A 19,266-nucleotide genomic window follows, 5' to 3' on the forward strand; every position below is an offset into this window, starting at 1 on the left:
TTATTTCTTTTCAGGATTTTTTTTTCACTTTTCGCGCGGTGGTTAATACATGCTTTGACCAACTAAACTCTCCGAGATTCTCTGAAGTAGTAGAAAAGAAGCTAGCGAGACCTATGTAGCATCTTAAGAAGCTGTTGATCTGTATGGTAATAAAATTGTGAAGTGGCACCAATTAGTGCATATTTTTAAAGGAAATTTTGAGGCACTTAACGTATTAAGTGTTGTGTTTGAACGTTACGTGTTATTATTGGATGATTTTACAGTATTCTGTTATTTCGAGAAATGGCTGTTGTATGTTTTAGGATTCTACAAATATGTCACTTAAATTCTTAGTACTCGTAAGTGTTACTCGATAAAGCGTTTTACGTCAAACTGACTCAATTTTGACATTTTTTGCGCTTATCATTCATTGAAAAAGAAGATCTTTGCAGAGTATGCAAAGTAAGTACACTTTATAAAATAAATAAAAATGACTCACATAGTAAACAAAAATATTTAGATAAGACTAATATTTTTAATCGGCTGCTAAGTTTGCGCAACATCACTAGAACTTTATATATGCGTGTACATGTATATTCTATATATATATATATATGAGCAGATTTTTTTATATTATAAATTAGTAACTTTTTTATTTCTCTCAGATGTAAAAATGGTATTCGAATACAATATTTAAGTAATGGTACGTTTTCTTAATTTAAATAAATGTATTATATATCAGTAAAATGGACAAAAAAGAGCCTTAAGTTAGTGAGTTTTATTTATATCTTTATCCACAACTATTGATCGTAAGAGAATTGGGTAATTAAGTTCTTCACTAAACCTATAAGAAAAGGGCCATAGTTCTCTCCTTCCAGTTTAATCAGTAGTTTTCTATAAAACCAGTGTAGAGGTACGCTTGATTTTTAGCAGTGGTATATTTCTTTTCTGTATTTTTGTTTTGACATATTTAACTTCTGAGAGGCAGACCAACTTTTATCTCATCCTGAAATTTATTGTCACCAGGTGCATCTTACTTTTTTTTCCCATTGCTTAATACTTAAGAATAGTATATTAATGAATTGAAGATCAATATATCAGAGACAAGTTCTCATCTAAAGGTCACAAAAAATAGAATTTTTTTTTTTTTACTTTAAAAAAAAAAAAACTATACTGCTCTGCCTTTTCCCTGCATATTTATACTTCAGAAGCAGAATTCTAGTAGTCTTAAGTCTCACAGACCATCATTCATGTAAAAGGCTTGAGGCCTTTTCCAATCTATATTTCCCAAGTTCCTAATGCCATAAAGATGGGGGGGGGGGGAAATCCGAACAAGCGGAAAGTCTTAAACCACTGGGTTCGGATCTCGTAAGAGAAAGAAGTACAACTCCATCTGTTGACTTGAGTAGAATCTTCACTAATGGCATATCTTTAGAGTGATGTTCATATGGTGCCATCTGATTCCATGGGATAAAGCATAAGCGATGGCATATTTATGATATAACTTTGAAGAAGTAGATTTTCCTTGTGATAGTTTCTTGAGACAAGTTCTATTTGGCATAAATACAGTAAAGAGCATAAAAATAAATTGCAAAAAAGAGAAACAATTTTGTAGAGGTGTATGTACATAAACAATTCTATCGGGACTCGAACCCGTCTAGTCTTAGTATTCAGATTGATGCAGTATATATACAAGATGACTGGGGTAACAGGATAAGTAAAAGTCTCAAATGGGAAAACAGAGCATTTTTATTATTAGGAAGCTAGTTGCTGCCTTCCAAATTGGAATATTTCAAATGAAGTTGTATAAAAAAGGGGGGTGATTTTTGAAACACATTAAAATGTGACTGAAAAATGACCAGTTTTTTCCAACTTTCATTGGCTAAGTTATAATTAGATTTTTCCCATATCTCGACCTAATATAAAAATTTGAGTGGAATTGTTGAGTGGGAGGCCAACTTTTATCTATACATGAGATTTATTGTCATGAGCTTATCCACAAATCTTTGTTACTCAAAGGGTTAAATTCCATTATCTTTATTAATTTGTATGATAATTATGATCACCAGTTTCAAAAACAGAGTTTTCAGGAAATGCGTTTAAAGTCAGCTTCATCTTGACTATAAACTCATAATTTCGGCATTTCTTGATATTTTGATATTATTGTGTTAATATTCGTTTTATAAAAATTATAAGAAAATGGAAAAGTGAGTAAATAAATAGAATTTTTTTATGAATGAATGAGAATATCCACATGAAAATAAGTGTCTCAGTGTTTGTCACTTTTTCTAAAATCAGTTCAGCTTTAAAATTCAGTGCGTTTTGAAATCAAGATGATCTTTGATATTAATATACTACTCAGTTTATCTATATATTCTCATTTGTTCTTTTAATGTTTCAATAATGCAACTGCAACCACCTTGGCGATTTTTTACTCATAAAAAGGTAGAAGTTTTTAATTGGGCACAAGTTGGTGGTTTTCATGCCCCCCTTTTTTTTAAGGTTCCCAAACTATCAATACAGACCTTAAGTCGGTAAACAACATCAACACATGAAAAAGAAACATACTTTGTCAATTTAAAACACAAATTTTAATTATCAAATAAGGATTACATGATACATTAAAAGAAATAAAAACTCTTAATGTCTTCAAATCTTTCTGTAATTTTTTTAGCTATTCTTCTCCCGAAGTACACTGCAATCTTTTTTCACTTAAAAAAATGCCAGATAATTGCAAAGAATTGACTTTATGCAAATCTAGGCAATAGCAGCTATTTAGGAAATGAATTTCCTTAATGTTCTCTTTAGAAAATTTTCAGCAAAATTTTGTATTCATGCAAAAATTTTACCATTGATGGCAAATTCCACAAGCTCATACCTTAAAAGTAATTTTCAGGCAAAACATATCATGGTTTGTTTATAAAAACCATTGGAACTTAGAATACAACAAAAAAGAATGCATACGAAAATGGCTGCATTGCTTGATTGAGGGAGTGCTACAAGACTGAGGTCATATTTTGATAATTTTGCCTCTCCTACTAAGGTGGTTATGTTAATATGTAAATGCCCTGATAAATTAAGTCTTTATTGTAGAAAATAGTTTGTTGAAGTTATTTTACCTTTTAGGATTATCAAAATTTAAGATTTTATTAATTATTCTTATCCATAATCAAAGGTAATTAATCAAGTAATGAAATCTTCACAGATTATTATCTATATTTTTGTTGAAAAGCTTTAGAGTGTGAATAAATGCCAATACTCTAAAAGAAAATGGAGCAGTCTTATCTTGAATAAAATTTGAATAGGACTCTTTATAGTTTGTGAGGAATTATTCTTTCTTATCATGTGTTTTTGGAGTGTAATTGGAGGCACATCTGCGCTGGTCATCAGGGAATTCGGACTTTGAATTTTGGCAAGTGCATTGTTCATTTTTCAAGTGCCCTGCTCCAAAATGAACTCTTGTCTTCACAAGTGCTTGAAAAGCCTCCACTGTACAAGATTATACACAGATAACCATTCTGTCTTAAGTACTTTTATGTATTGGATTTTTATGGTAAAGTGCAGAATTGTCCACTTGTCTGTTTGGCACTTTTTACAAGAGTAAGAAGAATTGGATTTTTGTCAATTTTCTTTGACTTTTTAAGTGAAAATAGGTCGATGTGTACATGGGTACCGAGTATGTGCAATTCTTAAAAATGTGCCAAATAGTGCACGATTCTGCACTTTTCTTTCTAATGGGCATTACATTTAATTGAAAATAATCTAATTTAAAAAAAAATTTCACCTGTATTTGCATTCTGTGTTACTTCAATCTTGGATAAGTTCTTAGCTGTAGTTATTATTTTTAAAATAAAATGCATTCGTATCATCTAGGTTAGTAAAAATTATAGTAATATTGTTTAGTAGTAAAGCCAAAAATATTGCAGCATTTAATAATTTTCATTGAAAACTTTATTTGATCATTATCTGTGAATATTGATATATTTGCTTAGTTTTCTCAAAAATCATATTTTGTATAATTTCTGGTGTTTTGTACAAGTTATATCACTGATTAATTTGCACATAATTTAGAAATTAGACATAGTAAGAATAATATATATTTTTAAATGATGAAGAATTGGATAATGCATTCTTATAGTTAATATAGGGTTCTTGAAATGATCCTGACTGGAATTTGACGAATAATAACTGGAACTGTTCTTATTTCCAGTTTTCAGTGTAGTATATAACTCGTTGTGGTGGATGAATTTTGCAAATTACATTGAATGAATGAAAGATTATTGAATATAAGGAAAGAAGAACATGAGTCTAGATTTGATTTCTCTGAAGCCTTTAAAGTTCCATCTTGTATGTAGGATGTAGGTTAAAAAATCCTGTGTGTTTGCTGTCAAGAGAATTTTCTGATTTTTGGTTTGTTATGTAATAACTGGTACATTGGGGATCTAGACTCAGAAACAGAGCATAATGATGCATTCTTTGGAGTTTCAACGAATTAATAATTCTTAGTTGTGAATTGGTTTGATTTGCTGAATTTGAACTCCTATTTTGATTGGCTTGAGCTGTTCTGCTAGATGTTCTCTGTATCTGTTTTGGTTAGCTATTGGAGTCTAGAGGAAATGATCAGAATATGTTCTGATGGCTTTCTTAGAAGGTGTCTCCTTTTTTTTTATTGTACCAGCAAAAATGAGGGTTTTTCAGGTTCAGTAGGTATTTCTATTGAAGAAATGGTAGAAGCTTGTATATTTGTTGAAGTAGCTGGTTAAAGTCCTGTTGTTGGGATTCAATCTGTTTTAACAATAAGTCAATAAGCTTTTGTTGAGTATCTCTTTGAAGCTGTTGAGTTTGCTCTAATTGACCTTATTCAGTTAATGAAGCCTAATTCGTAGTTGTCAAAAATTTCTTTTAGGACTGCTTTGTTTAGTTTATGCCTGGTGTTGCAGGAGTTGATAAGTAATTTAGGTACTATTCCGTTTTGAGGGCTGTAAAAAAATTGCAGCGAAAATGTATGCGAGAAAGCGCCAAATCTAGCAATTTAACAGCGTGCCAAATCTAGCGTACGCGCTGATTTCAGATTGCATAAGTTTATATAGTTCTATATTTCTTACTATGCCATTGAAATACTAGTTTAATTTTTAATTCCTTTTTTGATATCCTATGGATTTAACAATTTGGGAATTGCCCATGATGAAAAGTATGCGCTAGAATTTTGGGTAAAGTGCAGAATCACCCACTGCTTGACGCGTTTTTAAGAATTGCACATACTCGGTATCCATGTACACATCGACTTAATTTTCACTTTTAAAAAAATCCCAGGGCTAATCTTTGGAATATGGTAACAGGTAGTTTGGCGACATTTTGGTAAGGCGATAAAGGTTACAAACTAGGACTTTAGCAGTGTACGTGAATAAAGTCAAGAGTGTGTGGAATGCCATTTTTGTGCAATTCTGGGATGTTTTTTTAAGTGAAAATAGGTCGACGTGTACATGGATGATACCGTGTATGTGCAATTCTTAAAAACGTGGCAAGCTGTGGGCGATTCTGCACTTTCTCCCAATTTCGCACCTAATTTTCGTCATGATTAAGCACTTTTGTTCCATAAAAGTTCTAGCATAAGCATAATTCGGCTAACAGATTGTTGGAAAAAAATGTTGAGTAAAAAAAAAAAAAAAAAGCCTTTACTTTATGAAAACAAAATGGCATCCAAACAAAAACTAACAGGTTGCTGTAGCAGGGTTGGTTGCCGAATTTTCGCCAAAAAATCGCCAAGTTACCATAATCCAAAGATTAACCAATCCCAGAATTGCACAAAAATGGCACTGCACACGCCCTTGACTTTATCTATGTACACATCGACCTATTGTCACTTAAAAAGTAAAAGAAAATTGACAAAAATCCAATTTTTTTTACCCTTGTAAAAAGCGGCAAACAAATAAGTGGGCAATTTTGCACTTTAGCGAGAATGTTTTCAAAGAAAAGGCATCATTCATTGTAGAAAATTATGTTTGAACAACCAACGAGATGACATTATGCTTTAGTGATAACTCGGTAGCAAAATATTATATGAAATTAACCTTTCATCTAAATTAAAACATCAATATTAGATAGTTATTGGTAAAATCCTAGTATACGGTGCAGCCTTGGCTCGATTTTGAAAATTATCGCCAACACCAAAAATTATCCAAAGAACACCAATATACTATATACTATGTGTGTATATACATAGTATATACTATGTATAACTATATACAGTCAAAAGTCTTTAATCTGGACTCGTCGGGACTTCGGCGATTCCGGATTATAGATCATCAGTTTAAATCTGGTAAGATGGCATGCAGAAATTATAAAATTAAAAATATGAAACCGTAATTTATAAAATAATGAGCAATTATGATCTAAAGGGTATCAAAATTTACAAAAAGAGAAGCTTAATATTTATTTGTTTACTTTATTAAACATTTCTTTCAACGCGCGCATGCGTAAAGCATACCTTAGCATAGCCGAAATTAGAAAATTGCAACCAGAAAACTATTTGATTTGTATTCGTGATATTTATAATGACAAGGAATTTGATTTAAATCATATCAAAGACAGAGTACATCGAGATTAAATACTACATTTAGTAAGGAATTATAAGCCGAATAAAATAAAAACATCTGCCCTGAAGATATCGATAGTACTGACAGATCAACTTCCAATTCATTGCGCGCTGCGACGTCTCCCCCCCTCCCCCGCGCAGAGCAGCGTGAAATTGATAAACAGATTTCGGAACGGTTAGATAAACAAAGGATATGGCTTTATCCATTTTTTGTAGCAATTCGTTTTTTGTTTGATGGACATCAAAACATACTTTCGTTTTGTAGATCCTTTAGGAGCTCCAGCATCAGAAATTCTATTTGACATAATCGAAAGTTCAAGCTTACTTTTATAAAATTGCTCTTACAGTCTGCAAAAAATAATAAGCCGGATCCAATTCGAAGATCAAGGAACAACGCAATCATCAACATTCACTGAAATAGATAATTAGAGCTTATACTGTCCGTTATACATTAAACGTGCACACGAAAACGTATTCTGCGCTTGCGCAAACGCATATGCGCAGTCTTAAATGTCTTGCACGCACGCGTAAAACGCCTATGCGCATGCGTCAACACGGCGCATGAGCAGAAAGATTGCTTTGAGGTCCGGATTATAGATGATGGGTGTCCGAATTAACGACTTTTGACTGTATATTCTTTGAATGACCCGTTTACTACTCATCGTATATGTTCCGTTTTTGCTGCCTATCATAAAGTCACCAAAAGTAGCCAAATCCTGTATGCACCGGATACTAGGATTAAATCTAGTTATTTAATTATACTTCCTTTCTTGCCTTAGGGTTGCCACAATTACTTTTGGCAGCATTGGCATCAACAATAGTTTGCGATTTTTTACAGCCCTCGAAACCGAATAGTACCGTAATTTATATTACTAGGGCTAGCTGAGGTCATTAATACATATACAATGAATAAACTCCTAAATTAAAGTTAAATTATAATTATGATTATTGTTGTAAATGAAATAAATAGTGTTGCTTTTCTGTACGGGTTTTTGGATTAGATGTGATTAATGACAACTCTTGATGAAGAATGAAAATACAATTTATTAGCTAGTATTACTCAGGACAGCTCCAAAAACACATTTACATTTGTCAAAAAACTACGACAAGCATGCTGAAACAAACAGAAACACAGCCTTTGGGCTATAATGGTGAAGACAGCTGTTAAAAATGATATCTATAAGATTATTTTAAAAAATTATTTAGATCAGTTTTATGATCCCCCTCCCAGTTCCATTTCTCTGTTTTGTTAATGCTATCTTCTTAAAAGGTTTTTTTTCTCGCCAGGTCTTTACCTCTGCAAATCAAAATTATAAGTTAAATTAGCAGTAGTCCTTAATTCCCCTCACTATTCTAAAGAGCAAAAAATCATAACTTTTCTGGACTGTGTCATTTTCAGATTAAACTATCTTGCATGGCTTACATTACACTGATGATGTAACTAATTCGGAACTATTCATATTTTCGAGAACTGAAACCTTTCCAATCTAAGCCAAAACCTTCTCTTGGTTAGGTTCCATATTGATAATTGCTCAATTTCGCTTCAGCTCTCTTGCGGTCAAGACGCTATTTTGTTCTTTTTGCTTTGGCATGCTGCTAACTATACCATTATCTAAAATATGATACTTCGTATAAAATTGTGGAGTGCATATTGTGCCCATTATCATGTGTAACAAAAAATATATTTTTGATAATTACTTCGTGTCCAGCAGTAAAAATTACGTTCATTATGCCACGTCTGTGTACAAATTGAGTGTCATCTTTCTAACTATGCAGTAAAGTTTCTCCAAGCTATAATGCAGTGAACTATTGTCAGTCCATTGCAGTTTACGTTAAGTCATTTTTATTACATATATATGATATATATGTAAGATATAACAAAATATTCTAAAAGGATGATTGGATATATGTAAAAAATAAAGATTGTGATTCTTCAAATTCAGTTATGCTAAATGAGTCATCATAAATGCTTTTCCACTCAGCCCACCCTACCTTCAAGCCATCTACGCCGTCAAAATTCCTGCTGGTCATTACGTCTGAGTTGTTTTAATCACACACACATATATATATATATATATATATATATATAATTACAAAACAGTTTTGAAAAAATATATATAATCATGTCTAAAATTTTCAGAAATTAAGCTTAAAAAAATTAATTATATTCAAAACTTTTCAAACAAGCAATTCCCCAATTCAAAAAATGAATGAATTTTAAAGAAAAAAGAACATAGTAGAAGAGGAATTCAATCAATCTCTCAATGCCACATTTTCAGGAGGAGAAACATTGAAATCCCCTTTTCCAAAAAAATCCTTGCTTTTCTGTATCCAGAATTAGCCAATGAACCATTTCAGTGTATTTTAATTATAATAGTTTATCTGAAAATTCTGGCTCCTCCCCAAAGCAAGGGATAAACAAAGTAAATTCAAATTAAAATCTTGAACAAAGAGAATTTTATTTAAAGAATTGAAAACATAAATGAAATAATAAAGTCCTTTAGTGAAAAATTCAAATCAAAGTTTTACCTTTAAACTAAGAGCACACAATCCAAAGAATTTAAAACATAAGTGAAATTATAAAACCTTAGTGAAAAGACTTAAAAGAAGTAACTTAAGAACTTCGAGCACTTTCATTTAAAACACAATCGAAACTATGAGTAAGATCGTTACAGTAGTGACGTTTAGGTTTGCCATTTTGGCTTCGTTGGTGAAACAAAAATACTGTGGCAAAAAAGTAATCTCTCAAAAGGCTAAAAATTGGAACAAAAAGTAGAATTCTGAAACCAAAAGAAAAACTCTAATACTTCTATTAAAATTTTAATTTTGAAAAAGAAAAATATTACTAATTAAAATGAAATGTAAGTTAATTCTAACCCCCCCCCTCCTTTATGGCAAAAAGGGAATAAAGAATATCATTCAGTGTAAAATTTTAGAATCAGTTATTCTTTAAAATTAGTATACTCAAAAAGTTTTTAATAATAGTTTTGTAGAAATGAGTAGAAAAATGCATAAAGTTGAATTTTAGATTTTTTTATTTAAAATTGCAGAAAAAAGTAAAAGAAAGCTTGAAAAAGAAGTAAAGTTACTACTGTTAGAAAAGTAAAAAGTCTTGGCTTATCATGATGACTTTGAATATTGGAGGCCCTTGTTTTAATTATAAAATAGAAATTAAGAGGAAAAAACAAATAAAAACCTATAAACCCCCCTAAAACATCCTTCTTTATTCTTCTCTTATGGAGCTTTCCGATAAAAAATTCATGATTTTAAAAAGTATTATAGGGTGTAGACTACTCCAGATTTTTTTTAAAGACTATTAATGAATTTTATAGGAATTTCATTTTCTTTCAAAATTTACTTAGATTAAAAAAAAAAAAAAAAAAAAAAAACTATTTCTGTTTGTTTTCTATTGGTCTTATTATTAAGTTTTAGACGGTTTGGGTCGATGTTGCTATTTTTGATAAGATTATAATTGTTGAAAGTAATAATGTCATCAATATATCTATCTATAAGTGTGTTCAAATTTACTGAAATTGTTATCAGAAAACCTCTCTAGGAACTTGATTTCTTTAGAAAATAGAAATAAGTTACAAAGTTGAGCTGAATATGAACTTTCTATTGGAATTCCTTGTGTTCGCAAGTAAAGGCATTTTGAATGTTTAATATAGTTATTGTATAGCAAAAATGTAGAAATTCTTTCTATTTTTGTAAATCCAGAATATTAAGTATTTCAGGAAAACATTTTGTCGCTTCTAAAAGACTTTCGTAGATTTCTTTGAGTGGTAGAGATGTGTAGAGGTTTTCAAAGTCATAGGAGTTAATATTGTAAATTTTAAGATTTCTAACATCTATGATTTTCAAGTTGTAGATAATCCAGCAGAAGTTCTTGTCAGCTTGTTAAAAAATATACAGTCAAAAGTCGTTAATTCGGACACCCATAATCCGGAACGCCGCGGCGCGGAATGAATTGGAAGTTGATCTGTCAGCACTATCCTTATCTTCAGGGCAGTTGTTTTTATTTTATTTGTCTTATAATTCCTTACTAAATGTAGTATTTCATCTCGATGTACTCTGTCTTTGATACGATTTAAATCAAATTCCTCGTCATTATACAGTCAAAAGTCCTTAATCCGGACTCGTCGGGACTTTCCGGATTATCGATTTTTCCGGATTATAGATCATCAGTTTAAATCTGGTAAGATGGCATGCAGAAATTATAAAATTAAAAATATGAAACCGTAATTTATGAAATAAAGAACAATTATGATCTATCAAAATATATCAAAATTTACAAAAAAAAAAAGCTTAATATTTATTTGTTTACTTTATTAAACATTTCTTTCAATGTAAGTTGTTTAAGTTGCTTCGTTTCATGTGACAATACTTTCTCTTTAATTCTATTAAACAGACAGAATTTCTTGTTTAGTTACAAAGTTCCGCTGTTCAAGTCCTATAATTGCTGTGTCGAGAATACCGACTAATTTGTCAGTCGAAATTTTTTCGTTTTCAAAAACCTCTGTGTCACTTTCTTCACTATCGGAAGTGAATTATAATGACGAGGAATTTGATTTAAATCATATCAAAGACGGAATACATCAAGATGAAATACTACATTTAGTAAAGAATTATAAGCCAAATAAAATGAAAACATCTGCCCTGAAGATAAGGATAGTGCTGACAGATCAACTTCCAATTCATTGCGCGCTGCGCATGGTGCATTATGGTTAAAAATAAAACTACGTAGTGTTTTTTTTTTTGTTTTGTTTTTGTTTGTTTGTGTGTGTGTGTGTGTGTGTGTGTGTGCTTGAAAGAAACTTAAATTTTAGAATTTATTGCAGGAAATTTTTGTTGTGCTTTTTTAAAAATGTTATGAATTTGAAGATCATCATAATTTTTACGTAGAAATTTTATGGTACAGAATTTTTTTATATATATAGAAGAAGCACAGTTGAATTTGAATTTTATGAAATCAACTACTAAATCTTTAATGAGTTTATTACCTTCGAATTTATCTCTGACAAACTTTTGAATGATAATAAGATGTTTGTGAGGTAAAAAATGAAGGTATTTAAGTTGTTGTTGTTATTAATTTGGCTGTTCAAATAAATCTTGAAATTTTGACTTAACTTTTTTGCTATTTCCTCTGGTAGCTCTTTGCGTTTATTTACAAAAAAGACTGAATTGTTCGTAGACGGTAGCGTAAAAGGCAGATTTACTATTAATAGAAGAGTTTAATCCATATAGATATATATAGAGTTTAATCCATATAGATAAAGTGTTCGTAACTGCAAAACATATTGAGATTCCTTAAAAAGTCTAGTTTTAAGATTAGGTACTATATCTAAAATTTTGATAGTAATATGAGTAAAATCGTGACTTTTAAAATGTTCATGTTCTTTGGTAGTGGAATTAATACTATTTTTGCTGTTTGAAAATTTTTTGGGTAAAGTGCAGAATCGCCCACTTATTTGTTTTGCATTTGTTTGGCACTATTTACAAGAGTAAGATGAATTTTTGTCAATTTTCTTTGACTTTTTAAGTGAAAATAGGTCGATGTGCGCAATGTTATTTTTGTGCAATTCTGAGATTTTTTTAAGTGAAAATAGTTCGATGTGTACGTGAATACAGAGTATGTGCAATTCTTAAAAACGTGCCAAGCAGTGTGAGATTCTGCAACTTCCCCAATTTTTTTAATGTGGAACCATATATATATTTATATATATAGTAAAAGTAGAAAGCAGTAAATTAAAAATTGAGTGACCTTATGTATATGTTATCGGCAAAGTATGAATGCCTAGGCATTATATATATGCCGGACCATTTTATTAAGCAAAGTATGAAATATGAGAATTTTTACATACTTTACCTAGGCATTCTGTAGAATGGGAAATTCTCTTTAGGCAAAGTATAAAAAAAAATTATGAATAAGGCTATTATTTAAAAGACATTCTTTCTTCAAAAATACAAATGTTATTTTGAAAAACTACTGAAATGGTGCCATTAAAAAACTATTATTAAAAAAAGTATTGCAAGATGATCTTGATACAATATAATAAATTTGTATTTTCTATCTGGCTGAGACAGGGAATCAGTAAGCTCTACCTGACAATGGAAATTAAATTCAGAAACAATCATAAGTTTCACAACAATGCCCTTTTTAATACATTTTTGTTTTTTTCTGGCAGGGTTCACAAAAGTGGTTGTACAGTTCAATATCATTAGGTGCAACTTTTTTTTATTTGGTTGAAAGTTTTTTTTGAACATTCTATCATGTCGTTTGTGCAGTACTTGATGTCAAACGAGTTTTCATGAAGTATGAGAAATAACCCAGCATCCGTGACGTAATACTGCATAGTACTTTTGCTTTCTTTAACAGGATAAATTAATGTAATTTTGTTTTCCCACAAACACTTAATCCTAGCGATTCAGCAGTAGTCACGTGGTTCCTTCTTCGTAGTCATTTTGGCCTTTTTACATCATTTATTAACTTCTGGTAAGTAGTTCGGTTCTTCGAGCCAAACTGAAAATGTATTTCATACTTTGCCGGTTTATCATATAGCATTCTATAGATTGCTTAGGAAATGTGTATGAATAATTTCATACATTGCCAGCTAGTTTTTGGCATTATATACAATGCCTAGGTAATCTATAGAATGCCGGATTTCAAACTTTGCTGGTAACATATATATGTAAGAAAAATAAAGAATATGTAAAAGATTAAATTAGCAGCTTAAATTCCCTTCTGTATTCTAAAAAGAGTTACCTCTATTTGTACTGCATCATTTTGAGATTAATCCGTGTCATATTATTGTGTATTTCTTATGATGTAAATGAAACTAAAACTCAAATGGCCAATACTAATTTTACAGCAATATTAACTATTCAGTCAAACTGCATTGAGAACCAAAACTAACTCAGTCTGAATTAAGATTTCACCTTGAACATAACACACTTGCTTTCTACCCTTTGACCTATCTTGACTACAGTCTGTCTGCTCTTCTATCTTACTGCAAATTTATGTAAAATGTAAACTTTTTAGAATAGGCACATTTAATGTTTGTTTGTGGTCGCAAAATGTTGCTGAAATAAAAAATGAAGATTTAATCTGCCTTCGTCCCAAATTTCCTATTCATTATGGATCAAAACTTCTACTCCATAAAAATTCCTGCTGTTCATTCACTTCTGATCCTTTGTTTATTTCTTTTATTATATTAAAGAAGTAAGACTTTAAATTGATTTCTTAAAATTGTGCAACAATAATAATAATTTTCAGAAGCTTTTGAGTTATGCTTTGCTGCATTTTAATTAGCTGCATTAAGAAATGATGCTGCTCATAAAGGCAAGAAATCCATTTCATCTCCATATTGTGATAAGGCATGCAAGATTATGGTGGCAAAATTCTTGTTTGTTCTTATCTATAAATGATCAGTTTTTACACGTTAAGTAATGTTTAACTTATATTGATTGCTTACAAGCTGTATAATTCTGTTAGCAGAAATAAATATTGAAGAAATTTATTTTCAAAATTATAATTAAAGTGTATATGATAGTATGTACTATACAAAGTCCAAAACCCAGATGTCCCATGTCCAGAATAATCCAATATCTGGACCATCAGCCAAAAATAAACAAATAAATAAATAATTCCACGTTACAAATTCTAGGAATGGGGAATAGTATAATAACTAAAGAAGCAGATGTGCCATGAACGTCATTTTTCTCCGGACTAACTGAGATTCTTGTATGTCACTTTCAAATACGTGCTGGCTAAGGAATCGCACAGTGGTCAATAACAGTGCATTGGCTTGACATTGTATTAATGTTGTCTAGGATCACAGTTTTGTGGTTGGCAGAAGCAGAGCGAGTGATATGCATTTTACCACTTATTGTCATCTTTACAGGTCCTAAATACTGCTGTTTGGTACATTCCTAAATTCTAAAAATTTTGCCACCCTTGACTTCTACAGCCCAATACCTGTCTTAAATTCTAAAATATTTGCCCTCCCCCCCCCCCAAGGAAAAAGTTCTGACACATGAAGGTCCCGCTCCAGTTGTTACTCTCTCTGGGTTTTGTGGAAATGTTAGCATTTTTTTATCTGACATAAACAGTAAGTGATACTTACTGTGGCATTGTCTACATGTTATCTTACTAGATTTAAAATGATGGTCCAAAATCTCTGAAAAACTGATGATTCTGGATCTCGGACTTTGTATTGTAATCATGAAGCAATGTATTGAAATTTTAGTTGTGAACTTATTCGTTTCTCTTTAATGAGGGGAAAAAGTATTGAAAAAAGTTTCATATTTGTTTTTCAGGTTTCATAAGTTAATTGAACATGGAAAGAAAACCGCATAAATTAAAAATTGAAGATGATGAAATGAAACCGAAAAGACTTATTCCTAATAAACCACGTGAAGACACAGTTGCTTCATCCAGTGATGAGAATAATAGAAGTCCTGTAGAACCAAAAATGGAAAATAGTAGTAGTTCTTTTAAAACTGAGGAAGAAAAATCAGAAAGTGAGACTGCTAGCCGTGGTCGAAATTTCCCAAGTGAGACTGCTAGCCGTGGTCGAAATTCCCCAAGTGAGACTGCTAGCCGTGGTCGAAATTCCCCAAGTGAGACTGCTAGCCGTGGTCGAAATTCCCCAAGTGAGACTGCTAGCCGTGGTCGAAATTCCCCAAGTGAGACTGCTAGCCGTGGTCGAAATTCCCCAAGTGAGACTGCTAGCCGTGGTCGAAATTCCCCAAGTGAGACTGCTAGCCGTGGTCGAAATTCCCCAAGTGAGACTGCTAGCCGTGGTCGAAATTTCCCAAGTGAGACTGCTAGCCGTGGTCGAAATTCCCCAAGTGAGACTGCTAGCTGTGGTCGAAATTCCCCAAGTGAGACTGCTAGCTGTGGTCGAAATTCCCCAAGTGAGACTGCTAGCTGTAGTCAAAATTCCCCAAGTGAGACTGCTAGCCGTGGTCGAAATTCCCCAAGTGAGACTGCTAGCCGTGGTCGAAATTCCTCAAGTGGGACTGCTAGCCGTGGCCGAAATTCCCCAGAACCAAGCTGTGCTATATGCTTAGAGCAGCTTCAAAATAAGTCATTTACTGATAGTTGCTTTCATATGTTTTGTTTTACATGTTTGGTTGAATGGTCAAAAGTAAAACCTGAATGCCCTCTATGCAAGCAAAAGTTTAAAAGTATTGTGCATAATGTTCGCTCAGATTTAGATTATGATCAGTACTATATTAGAGGGTCTGAGAATATGTGGACTTACTTTGGAGATCGGAGATTTCGGTTTCGTACTACAATGACTGCTGAAAGATTTGTTGAAAGAAATCATATTTCATTACAAGATACTCTTAATAATGAAATTGCATCTCACAGAATGAGATACGCACCCCATTCTGTTAGACTTTATTCTGCATCTCAAACTGTATTGCGTATGCCATGCAGTTTTAGGAGACAAATTTATGAAGAAAACTTATGGGTAAAACCATATGCCGGAGTTCGAATTAGATTTATAACTCCAGAATTTTACAGAAATAATCCAGGTTGCACACATAGATTGCATCGATGGCTTTACAGAGAATTAACTGCTTTGTTATATAATGAAAACCAAGTGACTTTTGTCATGGAATTAATCATGGCTTTGATTACACGTTATGAAATTACAAGTCAAGAATTTTTTCTCCATATTCAACCCTATTTTAACTCTCGTACAAGCCATTTCATTCATGAATTTTATAATTTTGCTATTTCACCTTATGACATGGAAAGCTACGACAGACATGCATCTTATAATTCTTTAGATACAAACAAAGTAACTCATGATCTGTCATCATCTGACAGTGATGTCATTCCACTTTCTAGTAGTAGTGGATCAAAAGATGCATCATCTGTAACTGCAGAAGAATCTACTTCTGAAAGGAACAAACACATACAAGCTTATAAACGTCTGAAAAAATTGGTTCTGAAAAGAAACAGTAAAAATGATTCTTGGGAGCATGTTGCACCACCAGTGTCACTGCTTCATAATTACAGCAGTATGTCTAGCGTCCCATTTTTATATTCAAATCCTGGACCTAGCACATCTGGTTTCAATTCATCTTCGTTCAGAATGCCGCATGATACCTCATCGGTAGAAGTTCAACCTTCTGATGATAATAATAATAATGATGATGATGATGATGATGATGATGATGATGTCCAAATATTAAATGTGCTTAAACCTCCAAAAGAGAGAACACCTGAAATTGTTGATTTGTTGTCAAGTGATGATGAGTCAAAAATTATTGTTGTATCATCTGGTAATGAGAGTTGTTCTGATACTGAGAGGGGCTCTTGTGTAAAAGCTCCCTCAGAAGTCCAGAGTTCTAAAAATATTGATGAGCCATTTTCAAGTGATTGTGTTTATGTTCCTTGGAATGAACCTTCAACATCTAACTCATATAAAATTGAAAATGTCACATACAAAGTAGAAAGTGATGTTAATGTATCCGGAAGTAATAATGCTGAGCCAAGCTCTTCAGGTGGAAAAAATATTGAAAGAAATCAGTTCACAGAAGTGAAAAAAAGTCCAACTTTAGCCTCTGCCGTGGTTAAACCACTGTCGGTAGTAAATAAGTCTGTTGCTTGGATTCCACATGCCAGACGTAAAAGACGTAGTCCTTCACCAACAAATGATGATGGAAGTTCAACTGAAAGTTGCTCAGGTTTTGAAAATTTTTCAGAGTTAACTCCAAAAGTTAAGACTCTGAAATTGCGTAGTGTAGTTGCACATTTTTCATTTGATCGCAGTGACGAAAGAAACAGTTCTGGTCATCGTTCTTCACACAAGAGAAGGAAAGAGAAAAAAAAGAAAAAGAAAAAACACACTCATAAACGTAAGCATCGTATTTATTCAGATGAAAGTGATTGATTGATCAACATATTAACATTTGACTGGATTATTGTTTTCTACCTATCTACTCATATTTGTGGTTTTTTGTACATAGTTTGGGAATCATTTTTTCATATTAATTGTGTATGTATGAATTTTTCAAGCTATTCATCCTAACATTATAAAAATTACGTACCTTGGATTTTCTTAGTATGTGAGTATAAAGAAATATTGATTATTTTTTGCCATTGATTTTTGTTAACATATTATCTTGTACTTATTTATACAATTTTTATTTCATACTTTAATAAAGTATTAAAATCTGTAGTAATTTAGAATAAATATGTTAAATTGTAATAGCTTTCAATTGCAATGTATAAACAGAAAGAAGAAAGAAAATTGTAACTTGTTTTCTAGTAACAAGCTTATTAAATTCGCTTTTATTTGAAATACAAAATCAAGCATTATGAAGATGTAAAATATTCACAACCTAAAAGTTTTTAATTAATTATTTGTTACTTTACACTTACTAAGGGTGCTGTTATTACTGTAATCTCCTACCTCAGGTTGCTTCATGCATATTAAGTTTCTAAAGATAAGAAGGTTTTTTTTTTTTTTTTTTTTTCTTTTTCTCTCATGGCTTCATCTGTTATCTGAAATTCATGTATAATGACATATAAGTCATATATAAATATACAATAGTACCATGTATCTATCAGTAATACATTGTGTAATGAAGTTTTAAAGAAATCTCACCATTTTGGACAAACAAACAACTTTATTAGTCAAAACTTAACAGAATAACTGATTTAATTATGTCGGTAGCGTAGCAACACAAATACGTCTCAGTCTTAAATTCCTTCCCTCACAGGGAACTTTTCGAAGAAAAGTACTTTCAGTTTGATGGAGTTTTCACGAAAAATTTTGAATTTAAATACATTATTTTTTTATTTATTTTTTTATTTTTTTTACAAGAGAAAGATGTTCAAGGATATCTGTAAGCCTATATAACAAATACAATTACATACCTGACCAAATGAGTACAAGTGCTTTCAAAAAAGCATTTTAAATAAACATATAAAATGTAATATTCTAATATTACAAAAATTTAAACAATGAAGTTTTAAACTCCCAGTGTTTTTATCCAACCATACTAGAGGATTATGATCAGTCTGAATGATGAACTTATGAGGTCTATCTAGGTTTTTACTTTTGTACTGCTAAGACAATGGCAGTACAAAAGGGAGTATTGGCAAGGGAAAATATTGTGTCCTAGTTGCCTTGTTCAAGCGACAGTAATCAATGCCATTGTCTTGCCTCTTTTCCAGGAACTTCAACCAGTATGAGTGGAGAGGTAATTACTTTGAGTTTTATCATCTTTCCTACTTCAGTTTTTAAAATCTTGGCTTGCTGACAGACATTTGACAAGGTTTTGTTTCACAGTGAATCCCTTTCGATTGCACTGTACTTCTGTTCAGTAGGTAAAAACTTTTTGTTAAGAAATATTATTGGACTTTCTTTGCCTCTAGCATTTATCTATGATAATACAAAGCCAATACCAATATTCAAAGTGTCGCACTGAACGATAAATGGCTGAGAAAAGTTTGAACTGTATAAAACTGGATTTTGTGTTAACCGCTTCTTGAGTTCATCAAAAGCGTTTTGGCAGTCATTAGTCCAATTTATGATTGATTTGCAACATTTTCCTTTTAACAAATCCGTCAGTGGTGCAGAAATCACAGAAAATTCAGAAATATACCTTCAATAATACCCCAAAAGTCATAAAAATAACCGAACTTGTGTTTTTGTGCGGTAGGTTTA

At 31.8% G+C, this 19,266-nt stretch overlaps 1 protein-coding gene across 1 annotated transcript; it reads left to right on the forward strand.

Annotated features, from left to right (window-relative positions):
- Nucleotides 1–85: 85 nt before the first annotated feature.
- On the forward strand, nt 86–17,772 carry LOC118185584 (uncharacterized). The gene is made up of 2 exons (XM_085827586.1): nt 86–441; nt 14,891–17,772. The coding sequence occupies exon 2, from the start codon at nt 14,911–14,913 to the stop codon at nt 17,482–17,484; it is 2,574 nt and encodes an 857-aa protein (XP_085683712.1). The 5' UTR covers nt 86–441; nt 14,891–14,910; the 3' UTR covers nt 17,485–17,772.
- The last annotated feature ends 1,494 nt before the right edge of the window (nt 17,773–19,266 follow it).

Source organism: Stegodyphus dumicola, chromosome 12 (genome assembly GCF_044657685.1).
Source record: "Stegodyphus dumicola isolate Sdum_Otavi_A_Nest chromosome 12, ASM4465768v1".
In the NCBI taxonomy this organism is placed as follows: domain Eukaryota; kingdom Metazoa; phylum Arthropoda; class Arachnida; order Araneae; family Eresidae; genus Stegodyphus; species Stegodyphus dumicola.

What these genes read in the sequence shown, in the direction of transcription:
- LOC118185584 (XM_085827586.1), top strand. Translation starts at nt 14,911, where the DNA reads ATGGAAAGAAAACCGCATAAATTAAAAATTGAAGATGATGAAATGAAA.